Source organism: Hyperoodon ampullatus (genome assembly GCF_949752795.1).
Source record: "Hyperoodon ampullatus genome assembly, chromosome: 9".
Taxonomy (NCBI): Eukaryota; Metazoa; Chordata; class Mammalia; order Artiodactyla; family Ziphiidae; genus Hyperoodon; species Hyperoodon ampullatus.
In genome coordinates, this window is record NC_136922.1 from 52,103,449 (window position 1) to 52,131,052 (window position 27,604).

At 36.3% G+C, this 27,604-nt stretch overlaps 1 protein-coding gene across 2 annotated transcripts; it reads left to right on the plus strand.

The window, feature by feature from the left end:
• Positions 1-14,119: 14,119 nt before the first annotated feature.
• Positions 14,120-27,231, plus strand: LOC307057715 (sterile alpha motif domain-containing protein 9-like; the record flags this gene model as incomplete). 2 transcript variants are annotated; one of them, XM_079710954.1, is made up of 2 exons in its annotated part: positions 14,120-14,178; positions 22,472-27,231. In XM_079710954.1, exon 2 carries the CDS (start codon positions 22,480-22,482, stop codon positions 27,229-27,231), a length of 4,752 nt encoding a protein of 1,583 aa, XP_079567080.1. In that variant the 5' UTR covers positions 14,120-14,178; positions 22,472-22,479. The 2 variants fall into 2 exon arrangements, with proteins under 2 accessions (XP_079567080.1, XP_079567081.1); XM_079710955.1 differs by lacking the exon at positions 14,120-14,178 and adding an exon at positions 21,393-21,412.
• Between the last annotated feature and the right edge of the window lie 373 nt (positions 27,232-27,604).

The following is a 27,604-nucleotide window of genomic DNA, read 5'->3' on the forward strand; positions in this document are numbered from 1 at the left end:
GGAAAGTAGCATTCAAATGAGTCATGGCATACAATTTATAAGTCCATCCAGAAACAAAAAATTAGTAATAGTTAGAGAGTTAATAGGAAATATCCATGTGGTCTGCGGTTATTTAAAAGATATCCATTGTGTGCAAAGGAGCAAGAACTGCCTAGTAGGATACAATATCCATATGTGACCCTTATAATGTCACTTTACTTTGTTCTTTCAACCAATTGTATTAAATTTCCATCTGCCTGCTCAATATGTATAAAGCAGATTCGCTTTGCTGGCTCATCTTGGAAGTCCTGAAATGATGTTCATTACAGCTATTGTAAAAATATAAACATTGACTAATGAGTGCCACATCTGACCACTCCTAAGATCATGAGAACATATTAGACAGTTCTGACATCAGGCCAGATATCATGGGTACTAATTAAAGTAAACCCCTTTTACTCACAGGTGTTGTGGGGTAAAATTGTGATGTCTGGCAGCCTCAGACTTTTGATACGGATGTGCCAAGTATCATTATTTCTTTATCCCTAAATTTGCCAGGTGAGATTACACCAGTTCCTTATTTCACTTTGACTGATAGAGTCGCCTGATACAAAGACTCACCATGCCTTAAAGAGTATTGCTTCTGGTACCAGTTTGGACAAAGCCTTAACAGTTTTTTATAAAGTTAAACACGCACCTATTTGATCCAGCAATTCCTTGCCAGGGTTATTTACCTAAGAGAAATGAAGATATGTGTCTGCACAAGACTTGTACAGAAATAGTCATAACAGCTTTCTGTGTGATTGCCAAAAATGGAAATAACTCAAATGTCTATTTAAGGATATTAGATAAATGTGGTATGTTAACAAAACAGAACACTATTCAGCAATAAAAAGAAACAAACTATAGATACATGCAACATTTAGACCAATCACAATGACATCATGTTGAATAAAAGAAACCAGTCACAGAAGAGTATATTCTATATGATTCCAGTATTTCAACACTTAGATCAGGTAAAGCTAATCTATGGTGAAAAAAAAATCAGCAGAGTGGTTTCCTCTGGAGGGGGTTAGGAGTAACTGAGAAGGGACATGGGGTAACAGAAATGTCCTATATCTAGATTGGGATGGTTTGTCAAAATTTTACATTTAATATATGTGCACTCCAGTTTTACCTCAAGGGTAGCAGAATGTAAAAAAGAGAGAATAGCAGAAAGCTAATAGCTTTGAAGCTGAGTGATGACTACAAGGGGATTCATTATGCTGTCCTGTTTACTTTGTTTGTATTTAAAATTTTCCAAAAAAACTATGCTATAAAAGTCTATTTCGTGATGTGGGGAAACAGAAGCTATATTTTGCTAAGTAGAAGAACAAAACATTATAAGGCATATGCTTCTACTATTGGGCAAATATTTATCTGAGAGATTATCTATAAAGGACCGAAATATTGTATACCAAAAATGTTCATAACTGGGCTTCCCTGGTGGCGCAGTGGTTGAGAGTCCGCCTGCCGATGCAGGGGACACGAGTTCGTGCCCTGGTCCGGGAAGATCCCACATGCCACGGAGCGGCTGGGCCCGTGAGCCATGGCCGCTGAGCCTGCGCGTCCGGAGCCTGTGCTCCGCAACGGGAGAGGCCACAACAGTGAGAGGCCCACGTACCGCAAAAAAAAAAAAAAAAAAAAAAAAAAAAATGTTCATAACTATGAATGAGGGATGGGATTCAGGTAGAGCTTGTTTTTCTTCTTTTTTCTAGTTGTTTCTGATGTTTTTAACTGAACACATATTAGCTTTTTAACTAGAAAAATATACTATAAATATTACTTTCTTAAAAATGACCAATAATAACAACCAAAAAAAAAAAAGACTCAGTCCTAATTACTCTGAATCAATAACAACAAGGGAAATGTGCTCCGGACACTTGCAAAAATCCTGTCTCATGGACTAAGAGGCTTCTTGGTATTATAATATGGCAATACTTCCTTCATCTGAGAGAAAGAGGAACATGATCGAATGTAAAACTTTTGGTGGTTCTGTTCCTTTGATAAATTTTATAAAAAAGAAGGAGAATGGAATGAAAGCATGAGATATTCTACAGAATGTTTCTAGATCATGACACATTTTTCTGTGCTTGCTACATTATAATAATTTTATTAGAGTATAAGGACCCCAAATGAGTTAAAAGAGAAACATTGATCAGATAGTATCCAGGGAGCTTAACTTTGAACACACTTCTCTTAAGAAAGGGATCCTCACTCTTTGGATTATTGAAATAATTTAAATGAAAGAGTTTAAAAGAAGGCCTGGAAAAGAGAAGGAACTTCCCCTGATCTTCACCAGAGAATTCCTCTCAAATATAGGACGTGTCCTCTAGTGAGACAGCCCACATCCCAGGATTATTCAGAGGCTTACTTGAAGGAGAGGGTTGATGGGTGAAGAACCAGACTGAGATCCTAGAGCGCAGGAGGAGAGGGGGAGCTAGGCAACATCAGAATTCACCAGCAGAATCCATCCCCTCAGGTGGAAAGGCATAACTGGTTTCCCTTTTCTATAGGACTGTTTCAGGAAACAGTTGGCCCAAGAAGTTCGTATGCAATAGCAGGACTGAACCAACATGGTGGGTGAAGTAATGAGGAATCCAGGCAAACAATATATGCAAGTCTAGATCATGCATTCTCAACTGGGACACTATCACCTCCAAGGAAGTAAAAATCTGTTCTTGGAAGCAAAAAAAACAAAAAAAACAAAAACCTTTCTTTAAAATAGACTTTATTTTTTTAGAGCAGTTTTAAGTTCATAGCAAAATTGAGAGGAAGGTACAGAGATTTCCCATATACCCTCTGGGGGAGAGGGTATATATTTTCAGAACGTTCAAAGTTAATCTCCCTCACTATCAACATCCCTCACCAGAGTAGCACATCTGTTACAATTGATGAACCTACACTAACACATCATCACCCAAACTCCATAGTTCATATTATAGTTCACCCTTGGTGTTGTATCTTCTATGGGTTTTGGCAAATACATATATAATGGCATAAATCCGCCATTATAGTGTCATATAGAATAATTTCATTGTCTTAAAAATCCTCTATGCCCCACCAATTCATCCTTACCTCCTCCCTAACTCCTGGCAACCACTGATCCTTTTGCTGTCTCCAAAGTTTTGCCTTTCCCAGTATATCATATAGTTGGAATCATATAGTATGTAGCCTTTTCAAATTGACTTCTTTCACTAAGCAATATGCATTTAATATTCCTCCACGTCTTTTTATGGCTTGACAGCTCAATTCTTTCTGGCACTGAATAAAGATTCCATTGTCTGGATATACCAGTTTATTTATCCATTCACCTACTGAAGGACATCTTAGTTGCTTCCAAGCTTTGGCATTTATGAATAAAGCTGCTATAAGCTTCTTTGTGCAGGTTTTTGGTGTGGATATAAATTTTCAACTCCTTTGGGTAAATACCAAGGAGTGTGATTGCCAGATCATACGGTAAGAGTAGGTTTGCTTTTGTAAGAAACCACCAAACTGTCTTCGAAAGTGGCTGTACCATTTTGCATTCCCCCCAGCAATAAATGAGAGTTTCTGTTGCTCCATATCCTCACCAGCCCTTGGTGGAGTCAGTATTCTGGATTTTGGCCATCCTGATGGGTGTGTATTGGTATCTCATTGTTTTAAGTTGCAATTCCCTAATGGCATATGATGCTCTTTTTTATGTATAAAGCACAGATATACATAAACAGATATACAGCATATCTGTAGTATTACAGTTTCAAGGGAGGGGACAACTAGGTTAAAATTCCCCTCCTTAAGTGGGAAATAGTCTAATAAAGAAATGGAAAAGCACTGTCTGGGTGGTCAGAGAGGCAGCGTGAGGAGGGCGACACAGGATAGAAGAGAAAGGTTGCTCATGCTGAAGACCTGGAACCTGGCCTCACAGGGAATGTGAGCAATGAGATAAGCTAGGGGAATAAGACTGCTCTGAGATAGCAGAAAAGTTAATTTTTATAACCTGTTTGTATTAGGATTCCCCAGAGAAACAGAACCAGTAGTACATATTGGAGAAAGAGAAGGAGGGAGGTGGGGGGAGAGAGAGAGATTATTTAACGTCTCTGCGCCTCAGTTTCTTTAGCTGTAAAATGGAAATAATAATAGCATCTACCTCAGAGGATTGTTGTGAAGAGTAAATAAATTAATATAAAGCACTTGGAACAGTACCTGGTACATAGTATGTGCCCAATAAATGTTTAAAAACATGAAGCCAGTGTGAATCAACAGTGGAATGTGGAAACCAAAAGCTAACTGAGCACACACAATAAATTTTAACACTTGATATCAATTTTTTAAATGCTAACTATTTTCTTCACTCTCACTCAGGCTGTTCTGTGCCTGTCCCTGAGGCTGACATTAGAAAAGAAAATACCTGCAATGTGGCCACTAGGGGTCCCACCCTGGTCTGCCCTGCAGAACTAACCCAGAGGAATTTAGCATTTATAGGGAGCTCCAAAAAGTCCCCGAAAGCCATTCCTTTACATTATCTTTAGGAAAACAGAGATGGATGGATAGTCCACCCAGGAAGGCCAGTGAAATGCCAACATAAGCTCTTCCCTACCCAAGTTCTGGGCTCTCTGCAGCCCTCAAAACTCTCAAGCAAAGAACAGATTATAAACCTTTGGCTTCTAACCAAACACACCAGAAGGTGGAAGAGTAATGGCTTACCAAAAAAAAAAAAAAAAAAAATCATTTCAGAGAGAAAAGTCACTTCAGTAAATTCAGATCTAGGAAAACGAAACTGAAATCAATTCTGCAGGCTTCCTCCTCCCCCGCCTTCCAGTTTCGGCACACCCATTACTGAGAAACACTGTCCTTTCTGAGCCGATCAGAGTTCAGATTGAAGTGGAAGCAGAGGAGAAGCTTTCATAAAAACTGGAGTGAAAAAAGTATTTTTCTCTAACATAGAAGGAAGAAGAAAACACAGATGTTTGAATGTTTCCTACACCGAAATACATGGTTTTTCCCTCATTTATGTAGAAGAACTTTGCAAGAAAAATCTGGGTAAGTACAATATCTGCTATTTATAGTATTATTACTCTCTGTAGCAGCATTTTATTGACTAGGAAGGAATCTACTTCTCAATTAGAAAATTGAAATATACTCCAAAAATAATATTTTAAGCCTAAAAATATTTTAAGCCTAGACTGTTCATTGCTGTGACAGAGTCTGCTTTATATTAGTTGAGGAAGGAGTCACAACATTCCATAAAAGATGCAGTGGAAAACTCGAGGCACTTTTATTGATGAGATCCCCCAAGGCGTTAGGAGCATCTTCAGAAAGAACATATAATGAAATTTTAAAGAAGTACTTTACATTAATCAAAGATCCCTTCCACCATCTACTCTAAGGAGTTGCCAGAAAATAAAATTCCCTGATAACTTCTCAGATATTAGTGTCAAATTATATGTATAAGACACAGACAGACAGACAGAGACAGAGACAGTGATAGAGATGAAGACAGACTACTACAGGAAGTACTTGAAATTATGACAGCTTTCTTATTTCTTCCTAAAAATCCTGGGTTTACGTCTGGCTTCCCCCAAAGTAAGGAACAAGGTAATACAAAGAGTTGGGGGAAATACAGTTTAGATTAAAGGCCTGCTCTTCAACTTCCTTTAGTAAAGCTAACAAGCCCTACAGTTAACCCTACAGTTCATAAATATATGTGGGTTTGATCAATCATGTAACAAATTATGTTTCCATTTTTTATGGGGTTGCTAAGAAGCTCAGAATGAAATTTTCAGGCCAATTCTAGTAAAGTATATAGAATTGAAAAGTTATTTTAGGCATTAACTTTACTCCATGGCTTCACCTTCTTTCCTCTTCTACCCGTATTTAGCCTTCTCCCTGATTATTTTTCTGACTTTTTAATTTCTTTCTTCCAGTTTATTAAGATATAACTGACATATCTTATATGTCATATAAGTTTAAGGTATATAGCATAATGATTTGACTTACATGCCTCATGAAATGATGAGCACAATGAGTTTAGTGACATCCATCATCTCATGTAGATACAAAATAAAAGAAAAAGAAAACAATACTTTTTCCTTGTGATGAAACTCTCAGGATTTACTCCCTAAACATCTTTCATATATAACATACAACAATGTTAATTATATTAATCATGTTGTACATCACATCCCTAGTACTTATTTATCTTATAACTGGAAGTTTGTACCTTTTGACCACCTTCAAGCCACTTTATCCATCTCCTCTGGTAACCAGAAATCTTATCTCTTTTTCTATGAGTTTGTTTTTGAAGTATAATTAGTTCCTGGTACACATCATAGTGATTCAATATTTCTATACATTACAAAATGATCACCACTGTAAATCTAGTCAGCAAAGATATTACTATTGATATTATTATTGACTATATTCCCCACACTATGCATTTCATGCCCAACACATTTATTTTGTAACTGGAAGTTTGTACCGCTTAATCTTCCTAACCTATTTCACTCATCCTCCCACCCCTCTCCCATATGGCAACCACCCATCTGTTCTCTGTATATATGACTCTGTTTCTGTTTTCTTATTTTTGTTCATTTGTTTTGTTTTATAGACTCCACATGTAATTGAAATCATATGGTATTTGTCCTTGTCTGACTTATTTCACTTAGCATAGTACCCTCTAGGTCTATCCATGTTGTCCCAAATGGCAAGATTTCATTCATTTTTGTGGCTGAGTAATAGTCCATTGTGTGTATGTGTATGTATGTACATACCATATCATCTTTATACATTTATCTATTGATGGACACTTACGTTGCTTCCATGTCTTGGCTATTGAATATAATGCTGCAATGAACATAGGAGTGATTATCTTTTCAAATTAGTGTTTTTGTTTTCTTTGGAAAAATACCCAGAAGTGGAATTGCTAGACAATATGGTAGTTCTATTTTTAATTTTTTAAGGAACCTCCATACTGTTTTCCACAGTGTGTGTACCAATTTACATACCCACCAGTAGTGTACAAGGGTTCCCTTTTCTCCACATCCTCTTCAATACTTGTTATTTCTTTTTCATAATAGCTGTCCTAATTGGTGTGAGGTGTTATCTCATTGTGGCTTTGATTTGCATTTGCCTGATGATTAGTGATGTTGAGCATCTTTTCATCTGTCTGTTGGCCATCTGTATGTCTTTGGGAAAATGTCTATTAAGGTCCTCTGCTATTTTTTATTTGGGTTGCTTGTTTTTTGATATTGAGTTGTATGAGTTCTTTGTATATTTTGGATATTAACCCCTTATCATATATGTCATTTGCAAATATCTTCTCGTATTTAGTAGGCAGACTTTTTGTTTTATTGATGGTTTCCTTCACTCTACAGAAGTGTTTTAATTTGATTCTCATTTGTTTATTTTTGCTTTTGTTGCACTTGCCTGAGGAGGCATATCCAGAAAAATATTACTAAGACTGAGGTCAAAGAGAGTATTGCCTATGTTTTCTTCTAGGAGTTTTGTGGTTTCAGGTCTTTCATATATGTCCTTAATACATTTCAAATGTATTTTTATATATGGTGTGAGAAAGTAGTCCAATTTTATTCTTTTGCATGGAGCTGTCCAGTTTTCCCTACACCATTTATTGAGAAGGCTATCTTTTCCCCATTGTATATTCTTGTTTCCTTTGTTGTAGATTAATTGGCCATATAAGCATGGGTTCTTCTCTGGGTTCTCTCTGTTCCATTGATCTATATGTCTGTTTCTTTGCCAGTACCATACTGTTTTGATTACTGTAGCTTTGTAGTATAGTTTGAAATCAAGGAGCATGATACCTCCAGGTTTGTTCTTCTTTCTCAAGATTGTTTTGGCTATACAGGGTCTTTCATGGTTCCACACAAATTTTAGAATTATTTGTTCTAGTTTTGTGAAAAATGCCATTGGTATTTTGATAGGGATTGCATTGAATCTGTATATTGCCTTGGGTAGTATGGTTATTTTAAAAATATTAATTCTTTCAATACATGACCACAATATATTTTTCCATCTGTTTTTGTTTTATCAGTGTCATATAGTTTCCAGTGTACAGGTCTTTTACCTCAGATTTATTCCTAGGTATTTATTATTTTTGATGCAATTGTAAATGAGATTGTTATCCTAATTTCTCTTTCTGATAGTTCATTGTTAGTGTATAGAAACACAACAGATTTCTGTATATTAATTTTATATCCTGCAACTTTACTGAATTCATTTATTAGTTCTAATAGTTTTTTGGTGGCATTTTAGGATCTTCTATATGTAGTATTATGTTATCTGCAAACAAGGACAGTTTTACTTCTTCCTACCCAATTTGGATGACTTTTATTTCTTTTTCTTGTCTAACTGCTGTCACTACGACTTCCAATACTATGTTGAATGAAAGTAGCAAGAGTGGACATTCTTGTCTTGTTCCTGATCTTAGAGGAAATGCTTTCAGCTTTTCACTACTGAGTATGATGTTGACTGTAGGTTTGTCATATATGGCTTTTATTATGTTGAGGTATGTTCCCTCTGTACCCACTATGTTGAGAGTTTTTATCATAAATCTATTGTCAAAAGCTTTTTCTGAATGTATTGAGTTGATCATATCATTTTTATTCTTAAATTTGTTAATGTGGTCTATCACATTGATTGATTTACAGATATTGAACCATTCTTTCATCACTGGGATAAATCCCACTTGATCATGGTGTATGATCCTTTCAATATATTAGTGAATTCGCTTTGCTAATATTTTGTTGAGCATTTTTGCATCTATGTTCCTTGGTAATATGGGCCTGTAGTTTTTCTTTTGTTGTGGTATCTGCCTGATTTGTTATCAGGGTGATGCTGGCCTCATAATTCAGAAGCATTCCTTCCTCATCAATTTTTTGGAAGAGTTTGAGAAAGATAGGCATTAACTCTTCTCTAAATGTTTGATAGAAGTCACCTGTGAAGCCGTCTGATCCTGGGCTTTTGTTGTGAGGGTTTTTTTTTTATTACTGATTCAATTTCATTACTGGTAATCAGTCTGTCCATATTTTTTCATTTCTTCCTGATTCAGTCTTGGGAGATGGTATGTTTCTAGGAATTTATATATTTCTTCTAGATTGTTCATTTTATTGGCATATAATTGTAGTAATCTCTTATGTGGTATGTTTCTAGGACTTTATACATTTCTTCCAGGTTGTTCATTTTATTGGCATATAATTGTAGTAATCTCTTATGTGGTATGTTTCTAGGACTTTATACATTTCTTCTAGGTTGTTCAATTTATTGACATATAATTGTAGTAATCTCTTATGATCTTTTATATTTCTGTGCTGTTGGTTGTAACTTCTTCTTTTTCATTCTGGTTTTATATATTTGAGTTATCTTTTATTCTTGATGAGTCTGGCTAAAGGTTTATCTATTTTGTTTATCTTTTCAAAGAACCAGCTCCTAGCTTTATTGATCTTTTCTATTGTTTTTTTAGTCTCTATTTCATTTATTTCTGCTCTGATCTTAATGATTTTTTCCTTCTATTAACTTTGGGTTTTGTTTGTTCTTTTTCTAGTTCCTTTAGGTCTAAGGTCATGTTGTTCATTTGAGACTTTCCTTGTTTCCTGATGTAGGCTTGTATTCTATAAACTTCCCTCTTAGAACTGCATTTGCTGCATCTCATAGATTTTGGATTGTTGAGTTTCCATTTTAATTTGTCTCCAGGTATTTTTTATTTCCTCTTTGATTTCTTCAGTGATCCATTGGATGTTTAGGAGCATATTGTTTACCTACCACCTGTTTGTGTCTCTGCAGTTTTCGTCTTGTAGTTGATTTCTAGTTTCAGAATGTTGTAGTCAACAAGATGATTGACATTTCAGTCTTCTTAAATTTATGTAGACTTGTTTTGTGGCATGGCATGTAATCTATCCTTGATAATGTTTTATGTGCACTTGAAAGGAATGTGTATTCTGCTGCTATAAGATGAAATGTTATATATATATATAAAGTCCACCTCACCTAACGTGTTGTTCAAGACCAGTGTTTCTTTATTGATAGTCTGTCTGGATAATGTGTCCATTGATATAAGTGGGATGTTAAAAGTCCCATACTATTATTGTGTTAGTAACAATTTCTTTCTTTATGTTTGTTAATATTTGCTGTATGTATTTACATGCTCCTATGTTGGGTGCATATATATTTGCAACTATTATATCTTTTTGTTGGATTGATTGCTTTATCTTTTTTTTTTTTTTTTTGCGGTACGCGGGCCCCTCACCACTGTGGCCTCTCTTGCTGCGGAGCACAGGCTCCGGACGCACAGGCCCAGCGGCCATGGCTCACGGGCCCAGCCACTCCGCGGCATGTGGGATCTTCCCGGACTGGGGCACGAACCAGTGTCCCCTTCGTCGGTAGGCGGACTCTCAACCACTGCACCACCAGGGAAGCCCCCCTTTATCTTTATATAATGTTCTTTTTTGTCTTTTCTTACAGTCTTTCTTTTAATGTCTATTTTGTCTGATATAAGTATTGCTACTTCAGCTTTTTTTTGTTTCTATTTCTATGGAATACCATTTTCCTCCCCCTCACTTTCAGTCTGCCCATCCCCCTTCCCCACTCCAGCACCTGGTAGCCACTGTTCTCTGATTTCAACTTTGGGATTGGTGGGGGGCGGCGGGGGGGAGTTGTTTTTTACATTCCACATATAAATGAGATCATACGGTATTTGTCTTTCTCTTTCTGGCTTATTTCACTTAACATAATGTCCTTCAGTTTCATCTATGTTGTCACAAATGGAAGGATTTCCTTCTTTCTCGTGGCTGAATACTGTGTGTGTGTGTGTGTGTGTATCACACTTCCTTATCCATTCATCCATTGACAGACACTTAGGTTGTTTCTTTATCTTGGCTATTGTAAATAATGCTACAATAAACATGGGAGTGCAGCTATCTCGTCAAGATACCTATTTCATTTCCTTCTGACATATAGTCAGAAGTGAGATTGCTGAATCATGTAGTAATTCTGTTTTTAAGTTTTTGAGGAATCTCCATACAGTTTTCCATAATGGCTGTACCAATTTTCATCCCCAGTAACAGTCTACAAGGGTTCCGTTTTCTCCACATCCTCACCAACTCTTGTTATCGGTTTTATTTTGGATAAACACCTTCTAACAAGTGTGAGGTGATAATCTCATTTTGGTCTTAATTTGTATTTCCCTGATGATCAGTGATGTTAAACACTTTTTCCTATATCTGTTGGCCAGTTGTGTGTCTTCTTTTGAGAAATGTCTATCCAGGTCCTTTGCTTATTTTTCAAATAAGTTTATTTGTTTTCTTGGTATTGAGTAGTTTGAGTTCTGCATGTATTTTAGATGTTAACTCCTTATTAGATATGGTTTGCCAATATTTTCTCTCATTCCATAGGTTGCCTTTTCATTTTGTGGATTGTTCTTTTGCTGTGCAGAAGCTTTTTAGTTTGATGCAATCCCATTTATCTATGTTTTCTTTTACTGCATGTGCTTTTGGGGTCATATCCAAAACTCATTGCTCAGACCAATGTCAAGAAGCTTTTTCTCTATGTTTTCATCTATAGTTTTTTGGTTTCAGGTCTTAGATTTAAGTCTTTAATCAAGTTTGAGTGGATTTTTGTATATGGAGTGAAATAAGGGTCTAATTTCATTCTTCTGTTTATGGAAAATCAGTTTTCCCCAAATTTTCTAAAGAAGAAACTGTCCTTTTCCCATTGTGTGTTCTTAACACCTTTGTTGAAGATCAATTGATCATTAACCTGTGGATTTATTTCTGGACTCTCTATTCTGTTCCATTGGTCTATTTGTCTGTTTTTATGCCAGTACTATGCTGTTTAAACTATAGCTTTATAGTATATTTTGAAATAAGGTAGTGTGAGGCCTCCAACTTTGTTTTTTCTACTCAAGGTTGCTTTGGTTATTCATGGTCTTTTGTAGTTCCATATGAATTTTATGCCTATTTTTTCTATTTCTGTGAAAAATGTCATTAGAATTTTGATAGATATTGCATTGAATCTCTAGATTGATTTGGGCAGTATGGACATTTTAATAATATTCTTCCAATGCATGAACACAGGATACCTTTCCGTTTATTTGTATCTTCTTCAATTTCTTTCATCAATGTTTTATAGTGTTCAGTGTACAGATCTTTCTCCTACTTGTTTAAATGTATCCCTGAATAGTTTTTATGCTATTGTTAAGTGAGACCGTTTTCTTAATTTTTTTTTCAGATAGTTTACTGTTAGTGTATAGAAATGCAACTTTTTAATATTGATTTTTTTTTTTTTTTGCGGTACACAGGCCTCTCACTGTTGTGGCCTCTCCTGTTGCGGAGCACAGGCTCCAGACGCGCAGGCTCAGCAGCCATGGCTCACGGGCCCAGCCGCTCCACAGCATGTGGGATCTTCCCGGACCAGGGCATGAACCTGTGTCCCCTGCATTGGCAGGCGGACTCTCAACCACTGCACCACCATGGAAGCCCTTTAATATTGATTTTTTTGTATCCTGTACCTTTACCTAATTTGTTTATTAGTTCTAACAGTTTTTTGGGGGGTTTTTTTTTTGGTGGTGGTGTCTAAGGTTTTATGTGTATAATATCATTGCAAACAGACAATTTTACTTCCTCCTTTTCCTTTTTGGAGGGCTTTTATTTCTTTTTCTGCTAATTGATCTGGCTAGAACTTTTAGTTTTATATAGAATAAAAGTTGTGGGAGTGGGAATCCTTGTCTTGTTCTTGATCTGAGAGGAAAAGCATTCAGCTTTTCACTACTGAGTATGATGCTAGCTGTGAGCTTGTCATATATGGCCTTTATTATGTTTAGGTACATTACTTCTGTACCTAATTTGCTCAGGGTTTTTTTTTGTTTTTTTTTTTTTTGCGGTACGCAGGCCTCTCACCACTGTGGCCCCTCCCACTGCGGAGCACAGGCTCCGGACGTGCAGGCTCAGCGGCCATGACTCACGGGCCCAGCCACTCCGTGGCATGTGGGATCCTCCCGGACCGGGGCACGAACCCGTGTCCCCTGCATCAGCAGGCAGACTCTCAACCACTGCGCCACCAGGGAAGCCCCTGTTCAGGGTTTTTGTCATGTAATAGTGTTGAATTTCGTCAAATACTTTTTCTGGATCTATTGAGATGATCATATGATTTTTATCCTTCATTCTTTTAATGTGATATATCACATTTATTGATTTGCATATATCAAACAATCCTTGCATCCCAGAGATAAATCACATTTAATTATGGTATAAGATCTTTATAATCCTTATAGTGTTCTGTTGAACTTGGTTTGCTAGTATTTTATTGAGGATTCTTGCATTTATGTTCATCAGTGATATTGATCTGTAACTTTCTTTTTGTTGTACTGTCTTTATCTGGCCTTGGTATCAAGGTTATGCTGGCCTCATAAAATGTGCTTATAAGTGTTCCCTCCTCTTCTATTTTTTGGAAGAGTTTGAGAAGGATTCATATTAATTCTTCTTCAAATATCTGGCAGAATTCACTGGCGAAATCATGAGGTCTGAGGCTTTTCCATCTTGGGAGGTTCCAGTTACTGATTCAGCCTCCTTACTCATTATTGGTCTGTTCAGATTCTTTATTCATGATTCAGTCTTGGTAGTTTGTATATTTCTAGGAATTTATTTATTTATTCTAGACTGTCCAGTTTGCGGGCATATAAATGTTCATAGTACTATCTTCTGATCCTTTGCATTTCTGTAGTATCAGTTGTAACATCTCTCTTTCATTTATAATTTTATTTATTTGAGTCTCTGCTCTTTGTTTCTTAATCTAGCTAAAGGTCCATTAATTTTGTTTACAAAAAACAGCTCTTAGTGGTAAGAGAAGATGGATGCCTTGGTCATTAATTTGGCTGGTCTCCTTTTCTCTCTGCAGTGTTATTTCCTTCATGCCCAGCTGCTCTGAGATACAACTATTTTTAAGAAACTTGGTATCGATGGGAAGGTCTTCTTTTGAAGAAGCGGAGTAGAAGGACCCTAAGCTCATCTCGTCTCAAGAGCACACCCAAATCACAACAATCCACAAAACAACCATCATTGGAAAAGACCGAGACCTACCAGAAAAGATCCTCTACGACTAAAGACATAAAGAACCACAATAAGACTGGTAGGAGGGGAGGACTAGTGATATAATCAAACCCCATCCCCCCAGGTAGGTGACCCACAGACTGGAGAATAATTATATTACAGAGGTTCTCCCACAGGAGTGAGAATTCTGAGACCCATGTCAGGCCCCGCAGCCCGGGGGGTCCAGCACCAGGAAGGGATGACCTTTTCTATTGTTTTTCTAGTTTCTATTTAATTTATTTCTGCTCTGATTTTATTATTTCATTCCTTCTGTGAACTTTAGGTTGAGTTTGTTCTTGAGGTGTAACATTAGGTTGCTTATTTGAGATCTTTCTTTTTTCTTAAAGTAGACATTTATCACTATTAACTTCTGTCTTAGAACTGTTCTGCATTTCTTAAATTATACTATGTTGTGTTTCCATTTTTAACAATCTCAAGATATTTTTTGATACCCCTTTTGATTTTTTCTTTGACCTGTTGGTTTTTCAGAAATGTGTCATTTAACTTCCACATATTTATAAATTTTCCAATTTTCCTTCTATTATTGATTTCTCATTTTATATCATTGTGTTCAGAAAAGAAATTTGATATGATTTCAAAGTTCTTAAATTTGTTAAGAGTTCTTTTGTGGGCTAATATATGATCTATCCTGGACAATCTTCCATGTGCACTTTGAAAGAATGTGTACTCTGTTGCTATTGGATGGACTGTACTGAATGTGTCTGCTAGGTCTATTTGATCTATGATGTTGTTTAGGCCTGCTGTTTCCTTATTGAATTTCTGTCTGAATGACCTATCCATTGTTAAAACTGGGATATTGAAGTCACCTACTCTTGTTGTATATGTCTATTTCTCCCATTAGTTCTGCTAATATCTGCTATATTTTTAGGTACACTGAAGTACCTAAGTTTGGGTGCATTGTATATTTACAATTGTATATCATCTTGATGAATTGACCCCTTTATCATTATGTAGTAACCTTCTTTGTCACTTTTGACAATTTTTGACTTAAAGTCTATCTTGTCTAATTATAATCACTCCTGCTGTCTTTTGGTTACCATTTGCATGGAATATGTTTTTCCATCCCTTCACTTTCAGTGCATGTGTGTCCTTAAATCTAAAATGAGTCTCTTGTAGGCAGCATATTACTTTTGGATCTGATTTTTTTAATCCATTCAGCCACATTGTATCCTTTGATTGGATAATTTAATCCTTTTACACTTAAAGTAAATATTGATAGGTAAGGATTTAATATTGCCATATTGTTCATTGTTTTCTGACTGCTTCATAATTCCTTCATTTTCCTTTCTTCCTTTCTTTCTGTCTTCCTTTGTGATTTGATGACCTTTTGTAGTGATATGCTTTGATTCCTTTCTCTTTATTGTTTGTATATCTACTACAGGTTTTTTATTTGTGGTTACCATGAAGTTTACATTATTCATCTTATAGATATAACAGTCTGTTTTACGTTTATAACAACTTAAATTCAACCACATACAAAAACTCCACACTTTAACTTAACTTCTTTCACATTTTATGTTATTAATGTCACAGTTTACATCTTTTATATATGTTGTATCCATTAACACATTATTTTATTTTACCTATAGTTATTTTTAATACTTTTGTGTTTTACTTTTTTTTTAAAGATTTTTTTTAATGTGGACCATTTTTAAAGTCTTTATTGAATTTGTTACAATATTGCTTCCGTTTTATGTTTTGGTTTTTTGGCCACAAGGCATGTGGAATCCTAGCTCCCCAACCAGAGATTGAACCCACACCCTCTGCATTGGAAGGTGAAGTCTTTAACCACTGGACCGCCAGGGAAGTCCCTATCTTTTATACCAGAGTTAAGAGTGATTTATCTAACACCATTACAGTATTAGAGTGTTCTGAGTTTGACTATATTCTCACCTTCACTATGTTTCATACTTTCATATTCTTTTCATGTTGTCAGCATACTTTTGTTACAACTCAAAGACCTCCCTTTAGCATTTCTTGTAAGACAGGTCTAGTGGTGAAGAACTCTACAACTTTTTTGTTTGTTTGTTTGTTTTGGTCTTGGAAAGTCCTTATCTCTCCTTCATTTCTGAAGGACAACTTGTAAGGTTCTTAAGTATTCACGGTTGACAGTTTCAGCACTTTGAATATATCATCCCACTCTCTACTGGCCTATAAGGTTTCTGCTGAGGAATCTGTTGATAGTCTTATGGAGGTTCCTTTGTATGTGGGAATTTTTTTCTCTTGCTGCATTTAAAATTCTTTGTCTTTGATTTTAGGTAGTTTAATTATTATGTGTCTTAGAGAAGATCTTTTTGTGTCGAAACTTTTGGGGCACCTATGAGCTTCAGGAACTTGGATGTCCAAATCTCTCCCCACATTTCGGAAATTGACAGCCATGATATCTATAAATAAGCCTTCTGCCCTTTTCTTCCTCTATTCTCCTTGAACTCCAACAATAGTAGATTTTACTGTCAGTGGTATCCCATAATTCACATAGGCTTTCTTCACTCTTTTTCATTCTTTTTTCTTTTTTGCTCCTCTGAATGGAGAATTTCAAATGTACTGTCATCAAGTTCACTGATTCTTTTGCCTAGATGAGTCTGCTTTTGAAGCTTTCTGTTGAATTCATCAATTCATTCACTGTGTTCTGCAATGCTAGGATTTCTGTTTGTTCATTTATATGTTTTTTTTTTTTTTTTTTTTTTTTTTTTTTTTTTTTTTTGCTGTACGTGGGCCTCTCACTGTTGTGGCCTCTCCCATTGCGGAGCACAGGCTCCGGACGCGCAGGCCCAGCGGCCGTGGCTCACGGGCCCAGCCGCTCCGCGGCATGTGGGATCCTCCCAGACCGGGGCACGAACCCGTGTCCCCTGCATCGGCAGGCGGACTCTCAACCACTGCGCCACCAGGGAAGCCCCATTTATATGTTTTTAATGGTTTCTATTTCTTTGCTGAACCTCTCATTTTGTTCATGCATTGTTTTACTAATTTTGTTTAACTATATATCTGTGTTTTCTTGTAGTTCACAGACTTTGTTTATGAAGATTATTCTGAATAATTTGTCAGGTAGTTCATAGATCTTCATTTCTTTAGGGTCATTTATTGGGGCTTTATTAGTTTCCTTTGTTGGTGTCATGTTTCATTGATTATTGGTAATTCTTCTGGCCTTGCTTGTTTCATTGATTATTCATAATTCTTCTGGCCTTGCATTATTGTCTGCACATTTGAAGAAGTAGGCACCTCTTTCAGTCTTTACAGACTGGGCTTAGGCCAGAAAAGCCCTTCACCAGTCAGCTTGTCCAGAGATTGTGGGTGAATTGTCTGGTAGATTCTGAGGATGAGCTTGATCCTCAGGTGGGAAGGTCTGCTGCCTGGGTCAGTGTCTGGGCTGAACTAGTGCTTGGATCTACAGAGGTAGGCTGGCATTTGGGTCCATGGGGTGGACCTCGCCCCTGAAGTGCTGGTGGTGGGCCTGGATTCTGATGCCACAGGAGTTGGCCTATAGCCTTGGGGTACAGGTGCTGTCCTGAAGGTTGGGTCCATGAGGTGTAGCCTGACACTGGGGCTGGCCATGTGCCTGGGTCCTCGGGAGCCAACCTGGAGGCTGGGGCAAACCAGGAGCCTGAGTCTATAGGAACCAATCTGGAGTCTGTGTCCATGGAACCCAACCCAGCACCAGGACAGGCAAAGAGCCTGGGTCTGTGGGAGCTGGCCTTGCACTGGAGTGAGGCAGGAGCCTGGATCTGCAGGAGACTGCTTTGAGCCTGGGGCCTCAGGGACTGGCTTGGCACTGGGGCGAGGCAGGAGTCTTGGTCCGTGGGAGCTCACCTGAAGGCTGGGTTTGCAGAGGCTTTGCTAGTAGGGTAATACAAGCTTCATAAAATGAATTGGGAAGTATTCCCTCTTTTACTGTGTTCTAGAAGAGGTTATATAAAATCAGCATTAATTCTTTAAATGTTTGGTAGAATTCTTCAGTGAATCTGTCTTGGCCTGGAAATTTTTCCTTGTAGGGAGATCTTTAAAATTAAAAATCCAGTTTTCTTTAAAGTATGGGACTATTCAAATCATCTGTTTCATACTGAATGGACTGTGGAAATTTGTTGGTTTTTTTTTTTTTTTTTTTGCGGTACGCGGGCCTCCCACTGCTGCGGCCTCTCCCGTTGCGGAGCACAGGCTCCAGACGTGCAGGCCCAGGGACCATGGCCCATGGGCCCAGCCGCTCCACGGCATGCGGGATCCTCCCGGACCGGGGCACAAACCCGCGTCCCCCGCATCGGCAGACGGACTCCCAACCACTGCGCCACCAGGGAAGCCCTGGAAATTTGTTTTTTGATGAATTGTTCTATTTCATTTGAGTTGTCAAATTTGTGTGTGTGAAGTTATTCATACTACTCCCTTCTTCCCTTTTGATGTCTATACAGTTCAAAATTATATCCACTGTTTCACTTCTAATATTGGTAAGTTGTGTCTTCTCTTTTTTATTCTTTGTCAGTTTTGCTAGAGTTTTGTCAATTTTACTGATCTTTCAAGGAAGCAGATTTTGTTTCATTGATTTTCTCCATTTTCTGTTTTCAATTTAATTGATTTCTGCTCTTATCTTTATTTCTTTCCTTCTGCTTGCTTTGGGTTATTTTACTTTTCTTTTTCAAGGTTTTCTAAGTTTTTGAAGTAAGATCTTAGATTATTAATTTGAGACTTTTTTCTCTAATGTATGCATTTATTGCAACAATTTTTTCAATACTGCTTTAACCATGTACCACAAATTTTGGTATGTTGTATTTTCATTTTCATTCACTGCAATTTATTTTTTTTATTTCACTTGAGACTTTTCTTTGGCCCATGAATTATTTAGGAGTGTAGTTTTAGTGTTTAGTGAGTTTCCTCTTATCTTTCTGTTATCAGTTCCTAATAAGATTCCATTGTGGTTGGCAAACATATTCTGTATGATTTCAATTATTTTAAATTTGTTGAAGCTTGTTTTATCATTTAGGTTATGGTCTATTTTGGGCACTTAAAAAGAAAGATTTCCTGCTGTTGTTGAATTGAGTGTTCTATAAATGTGGTTTGGTACCTGTTGGTTGATGGTGTTGAGTTCTTCTGTAACCTCACTAACATTCTGTCTAATTTTTCTTTCAATTATAGAGAGAAAGGTGTCAAAATATCCAGCTATAAATGTGGATTTGTCTAAAACTGAAAAGTTCTGTCATTATTTGTTTCAAACATTTTGAAACTTTCTTCTTTGGCACATACACTTTTAGGATTGTTATGTCATCTTGTTGAATTGAACATTTTATCATTATGTAATATGCCTTTGTCTCTGGTAATTTTCTTTTCTCTGAAGTCTACTTTATCTGACATTAACATAACCATTCCTATCTTTATTGATTAATATTTATTTTATATATATTTATCCATACTTTTCTTTTCAACCTATTTATATCATTATATTTCAAGTGAGCATCTTATAATATATCCCAACAGGATACAGTTGGGTCATGTTCTTAATCCACTTTACCAATTCTGTCTTTTAACTTCTGTATTTAGGCCATTTATATTTAATGTAATTATTTATATGTTAGGACTTATGTTTTTCAATTTTCTATCTTATTTTCCTGATGTCCTGAGGGTTACTTGAAAGTTTTTTTACAATTCCACTTTTATCTAGTGGAATTGAGTGTATCACTTTTGAGTGTATCACTTTGAGTGTATCACTTTGTATGGCTTTTTTATTGATTGCTCTAGATGTTTCATTATACATACATAACTTATGACAGTCCAATAGTGTTTTTTTTTACCAGTTTGAGTGAAGCATAGAAATCTTACTTCCCTTCATATCCCTTTACCCTATCCACATATAATGGTCTTAAATATTTTCACTACATACATTTAGAACCATATCAGCCAGTGCTTCAAAAATCAAACATAATTTTGAAAACCAAAGAGGAGAGGTCTATTATATTTACCAATATTTTTGCTTACTGTGTTCTTTTTTCTTCCTAATGTACCAGAATTCCTTCTCTTATTATTTTCTTTCTGTTTAGAAAACTTCCTTTAACCATTCTCTTAACGTAGGTTGTGTAGGTTGCATCATTTTACATTCCCACCAGTAGTGCACAAGGGTTCCTCCAATTTCTCCACATCATCTTCGCTAATACTTGTTATTTTCTGGGGTTTTTAAAAATAGTAGTCATCACAGTAGATGTGAAATGTGTGTTAGGTTTGTATTTCTCTAATGATTAGTGATGTTGAACATCTTTTTATATGTTTGTTGGTCATTCATATATCATCTTTGGAGAAATGTCTAAATCCTTTGCTCACTTTTAATCTGGTTATTTGTCTTGTCATTGAGTTGCAGGAGTTTTCTAAAATATATTTTAGATATTAACCCCTTATCAGATCTATGATTTGAAAATATTGCAAATATTTTCTCCCATTCCATAAGTTGCCTTTTCATTCTGTTCATTGTGTCCTTCAATGCATAGTTTCTAAGTTTGATATAGTCCCACAAAAGGGGCTTACTTTAAAAAGTAGTACACTTAAAACAATTTCCCACCTCCACTCTTTTCTTTCTCCCCAGCTTATTTTAAATTTGAGCTTCTTAATCTCTACAGGTCAAATAACTGAAAGAAATTTCACCTAGTTCACTTTTTTTAGAAGGCATTAAATCTCCATGGTTCCTGATTGTCATAGTATTGTAATAGAGTAAAATTTCCATCCGTTGTGCATATCTTTGCCTATTTTTGTATTAATGTAGCTGTAAGGTATATCTTTTATTCACTTAATATGAATGCAGGAGTTACTAACCAAAAAATAATAGCTTTAACATTAGACCATTGCTCTGGCAGCTTTATGTCTGGACGGGAAGGTAAATCCTAACCTTGATTTTTTATGTACCACTGGTAGGTAATATTCCTATGTATTATTTCATGGAAGTGTGCGTATATAATCTACTTACCACTATTCTCCAGGCTTATCTTCTCTGTTGATTTGATTTCTCCCATGGTGACTTTATAGGAATGGCTCACGTTATTTGAGCCATTTTTGGATTGTACTTAAAGCTGACTATTATTATCTGGATTCTATTGTGTTTTTTTCTAACCATTGCTATATTTCTGCAACCCAGATGGCCAATAATTTTTCCAAATAGTAGTCTTTCAATCTGAATACCAAATAGTAATGCCATTTGTTACTGCCCAGGAATTAGCTATTATCAAATATTATGTGAAAATTTACATGGATATAATAGTAGCCTCCAAGTTCACTACCCAGCCAGCTATCCCAGAAGTCATGGAACAGAATGGCTCACAGATCAATTTAAGGTATTTGAGGCACATCTTTATTAAATCAATTAAAATACACAACAAGAAGCAGGGGGAAAGAGCTGGGTAACACACTTTGGATAAGGTACAAGAGGGGTGGAAGGATCTCATTACCTGAGTTATACAAGTTTATATATCCTCTCTCTCCCTCTCTTCAGTATCAGCATTCTCCACTGATTGTGTAATTTTGAGAACCAGAGTTGAGGTCTGTCCAAGGGGGATCAACAGATACAAGACACCTGTGTCAGTGACATACACTTGCTCCAATCAGAGAGATGCAGAGGGGCATATATGCCTGACCACAGCTCTAACTCATCAGTTAGCCTGATAAGCTACTCTGTATTTTATTTATGTCTTTTAATTAGAGTATACAAAGGATCAGAATGGGTGTCAACAGTAGGTGGACCAATTAAGATGTCAAAAATATAAAGTGCTTCAAGTGTGCCTCATGAATATTTAATATCTATTTGGCCATTCTTTCTCTTCCTAACTATGTTTAATGCTCATATGCTCTATTTACTTTATCTATGTCTATCATAACATGTTTCACAAACTACTTGCTTCTATACCTTGTTTCATATATCCTCCTCATATCATAATCCTTCTATCTTTAGTTTCATATAGCCTCCTTTGTTTTTCTTATTTTCTATAGCAGAATTGAATATTTATAAACAATAGAGCTAACACACATTATAGAAAACAACCATTAAGAAGGATGAAACATCTCTCTCTATATATATATATTGACTGGAAGCATCCCCAAGATACAGTTAGTGAATAAAGCAAAGCAAAGAGAATTGAGTATAGTATGTTGCCATTTGAATGGAAAAATACTACCAAATACAAATGCATTTGTATTTGGTAGTATTTCTCTGAAAGGATATAGAAGAAACTGATAATGGTAATTTCCTCTCAGGAGGGTAATTAGATGGAATGTATATCCTTTTGAGCGTTTTCAGTTTTATAAGACATGTACATATTGTCTATTGAAAAATTAACTGATTATTTTTAAAATTTACTTATAAAAATACTAAATAATTTTTCTTTTTCTATAAATAGGTATCAGAATGGCAGCACAACTTAACTTACCAGATAATACAGATGAATGGACAAAAGAGGATGTAAATCGGTGGTTAGAAAGTCATAAAATTGACCAAAAACACAGGGAAATTTTGACCGCACAAGATGTGAATGGCGCAAACTTGAAGTACTTAACTAAAGATCACCTTGTTGCTATGGGCATAACATTTGGACCAGCTATCCAAATAGAACATCTCTTCAAAGAGTTCCTGGAAACATCCTCTGGAGATCCTTTTCAGACAAGTAAGAGGGGGGAAGGCAGTAAAAATGTTCCTAAAAAACAGGAGAAAAATGGAGAAACTTCAAAGCAAAAACAAAAGGAGAAAGAGAAATCAGACATGGTTAATGACTGTACAATAAGTACAGTTACTAAAGGTTCTAAGTCACTAAAAAATGAGTTCATGAACGATGAAATAGATGACACGAAGGAAGAGCAGCCATCCATAGAACCGACATGTGTATCGTACCCTTTTGATGAATTCAGTGATCCATATCGTTACAAATTAAATTTTAATCTACAGCCTGAAACAGGACCACTCAATCTCATTGATCCAATACATGAATTCAAAAGCCTCACGAATACAGAAACAGCCACAGAAGAGGATGTTAAGATGAAATTTAGCAATGAAGTTTTCCGGTTTGCTTCAGCTTGTATGAATTCACGTACCAATGGCACCATTCATTTTGGAGTCAAGGACAAACCCCATGGAAAAATTGTTGGTGTGGAAGTCACCACTGTCACCAAGGAAGCCCTCATTGACCACTTCAATCGGATGATCCACCAATATTTTGAAGACCATCAGGCCCAAAAAGCAAAGAATTGCATTCGAGAGCCAAGATTTGTAGAAGTTTTAATGCCAAATAGTACTCCATCTGACAGATTTGTTATTGAAGTGGATGTTGTTCCAAAATATTCTGAATGTGAACATGATTATTTCCAGATTAAAATGCAAAATTACAACAAGAAGACATGGACACAAAGTCCAAAATTCTCAGTCTTTGTGCGCGATGGGGCCAGTTCTAAGGACATCATGAAAAATAATGCATATTTCACATCATTTAAATTAGATTTAAAAAGACTGGCAGAATCTAGGAAAGAAGCAGAAGAAAAATGCAGAGTAAAAACAAATAAAAAAGAGAGTGAGGGACCAAAGCTTGTTAATCTGTTGACAGGAAATCAGGATTTGTTAGATAATTCCTACTATGAATGGTACATTCTTGTAATAAATAAATGCCATCCAACTCAAATAAAACACTTAGATTTCCTAAAGGAAATTAAATGGTTTGCTGTGTTGGAGTTTGATCCTGAATCTGTGAGCAACGGTGTGGTCAGAGCTTACAAAGAAACCCGAGTAGCAAACCTTCACTTCCCAAGTTTATATGTGGAAGGGAAAACCACAGATGAGAAGATTACTAGTCTGAATCTTTATCAACAACTCAGCTGGATTTTCTGCAATGGCAGGTTAGACCTTGACAGTGAAAAATATAAACCCTTAGATCCAAGTTCCTGGCAAAGAGAAAAAGCGTCTGAAGTCAGGAAACTGATTTCATTTCTTACACATGAAGACATAATGCCAAGAGGGAAGTTTTTGGTGGTATTTCTATTACTCTCCCCTGTGGATGACCCAAGAGACCCCCTCATTGAGACCTTCTGTGCTTTCTACCAAGATCTCAAAGGAATGGAAAATATATTGTGTATTTGCACACATTCACACATATGTCAGAGATGGAAAGATCTACTTGAAGCAAGATTAACAAAACAGCAAGATGAATTATCAAGCCAATGTGTTTCTGCTTTAAGTCTTGAAGAGATAAATGGAACTATTCTTAAGCTAAAATCTGTGACTCAATCTTCAAAGAGATTTTTACCATCTATTGGTTCATCTACTGTCCTTCTGAAAAAAGAAGAAGATATCATGACTGCTCTGGAAATTCTCTGTGAAAATGAGTGTGAAGATACACTCTTAGAGAAGGACAAAAAAAAATTACTTCAACTCAAAGCATCAAAAGAGGAAGACTTCTATCGAGGTGGCAAAGTATCATGGTGGAACTTCTACTTTTCTTCTGAAAACTATTCTTCCTCTTTTGTCAAAAGGGATAAATATGAAAGACTTGAAGAAATGATTCAAAACTGGGCAGATTCTTCTAAGCCAACATGTGTCAAAATTATTCATCTGTTTCATCATCCAGGCTGTGGTGGGACTACCTTGGCCATGCATATTCTCTGGGAACTAAGGAAGAAATTCAGATGTGCTGTGCTGAAAAACAAGACAGTGGATTTTTCTGAAATTGGAGAACAAGTGACTAATTTAATAACCTATGGGACAAAAAATAATCAGGAATACTTACCTGTACTACTGCTTGTTGATGATTTTGAAGAACAAGATAATGTCTATCTTCTGCGGGCCTCTATTCAAACAGCTGTAGCTAATAGGTATATTCGATATGAGAGGCCTCTAGTGATCATCCTAAATTGCAGGAGATCACAGAATCCTGAAAAAAGTGCAAAGATCTCAGACAGTATTGCCCTAATACAACAACTATCTCCCAAAGAACAGAGAGCTTTTGAGCTTAAACTGAAAGAAATTGAAGAGCAACATAAAAACTTTAAAGATTTTTATTCCTTCATGATTATGAAAACCAACTTTGATAAAAAGTACATAGAAAATGTGGTCAGGAATATTCTGAAAGGACAAAACATTTCCACCAAGGAAGCAAAGCTCTTTTCTTTTCTGGCTCTTCTTAATTCATATGTGCATGATACCACCATTTCACTATCACAGTGTGAAAAGTTCTTAGGAATCACAAACAAGAAAGCTTTCTGGGGAACAGAAAAGCTTGAAGACAAGATGGGCACCTACTCTACAATTCTAATAAAAACAGAGGTGGTGGAATGTGGGAACTACTGTGGTGTACGCACTATTCACCCTTTGATTGCCATTCGCTCACTGGAAGAATTGAAGATAAGCTATGACTTAGATAAAAGTCAAATTATGCTGGATATGCTAACAGAAAATGTATTCTATGAAACTGGTATAGGAAAAAGCAAATTTTTAGAAGACATGCAAACACTGCTGCTCACAAGACAGCGCAACGAACATGAAGGTGAAACGGGAACTTTGTTTTCCCCATTCATTGAAGCATTACATAGAGATGAAGGGAATGTGGCAGCTAAAAATGTATTACTTGAAGGTATTCATCGGTTCAACCCAAATGCATTCATTTGCCAAGCCTTGACAAGACATTTCTACATTAAAGAGAAGGATTTTAACAGTGCTCTACATTGGGCAAATAAAGCAAAAAAGATAGAACCTGACAATTCTTATATCTCGGATACACTGGGTCAAGTGTACAAAAGTAAAATTAGATGGTGGTTAGAGGATAATGGAAGAAACAGGAACATTTCAGTTGATGATCTATCTGATCTTTTGGATTTAGCAGTGCATGCCTCAAATGCATTCAAAGAATCTCAACAGCAAAGTGAGGATAGACAGTATGAAGCAAAGGAAAGGTTTTATCAGAAGTCGAAAAGGCGGTATGATACTTACAATATAGCTGGGTATCAAGGGGAGATAGAAGTTGGGCTCTACACAATCCAGATTCTCCAGCTCATTCCTTTTTTTGACAATAAAAGTGAACTATCTAAAAGAGATATGATCAATTTTATATCAGGAAGTAATGATATTCCTGGAGATCCAAGCAATGAATTTAAAGTAGTCCTCAAGAACTTTATTCCTTATCTAACCAATTTGAAATTTTCTTTGAAAAAGTCCTTTGATTTTTTTGATGATTACTTTGTCCTTCTAAAACCCAGGAACAATATTAAGCAAAATGAAGAGGCCAAAACTCGGAAAAAGGTGGCTGGATATTTTAAGAAGTATGCAGATATATTCGGTCCATCAGAGGGATCACAGAACAAAGATCTTGGACCAAAGCTTAGTTTGCCACTTCAAGTAGAGCTGTATCGGAAAAGCCTAGAAGTTCTAAAAGCAGACAAGTTTTCTGGGCTCTTGGAATATCTTATCAAAACTCAAGAAGATGCTATACACACCATGGAAGATATAATTAACAAATATACTTTTCTCTTTGAGCAGTGCACTGTCAGAATCCTGCCAAGGGAAAAGCAAAATTTCATCTTGGCCAACATCATTCTCTACTGTATTAAACCTACCTCCAAAATAGTGAAGCCAATTAAAAAACTGAAAGATCAGCTTCGAGAAGTCTTGCAACAAGTAGGAATGACTTATCAATTTCCAGAACCTTATTTCCTAGCTTCCCTGTTATTCTGGCCAGGAAACCAACAACTAGATCAAGATTCTAAACAAATGGAAAAGTATGCTTGGTCACTGGAAAATTCTTTCAGGGGGCAATATAAGCATATGTATCGTACAAAGCAACCAATTGCATATTTCTTTCTTGGGAAAGGTAACAATATGAACAGACTTGTTCACAAAGGAAAAATCGATCAATGTTTTAGAAAGATAGCTGATATTAATTCCTTGTGGCAGAGTGGAGATGTATGGAAGGAGGAAAAAGTCCGAGAACTTTTGCTTCGGTTAAAGGGAAGAGCTGAAAATAATTGTTTATACATAGAATATGGAATAAATGAAAAAGTCACAATACCCATCACACCTGCTTTTTTGGGTCAACTTAGAAGTGGTAGAAGCATAGAAAAAGTATCTTTTTACCTGGGGTTTTCCTTTGGAGGCCCACTTGCTTATGACATTGAGGTTATTTAAGAGTTTGATCTTCTCCCTCCAGGAATGTGGATGCAAAAGCACTTAATTTTTTTAGACCCAAGATCTGTACTTTAAATTGGCAAATTTATAGATACAGCCTCTGACTTTTCAGCCCTGTACATACAATATTTATGTTTCCTCTTAAGCATGTTGTGAGTCCCAAATAGACTGTGGTGGAAAAGGAAGGAATGAGAGATGTGGAAACTATCAAATATCTACCTTGGCTTGGACAACACCATCGAGGGCAAAATAAGGAGCTATGGATGGAATTAGGAGCGGTGAATGTAATCATTCAGCCACACAGAATCCCACCACTTCCCTCAATTAACCAACAAAGGCATGGATTGAGGAAGACTGTCTACTTTCTTCTTAA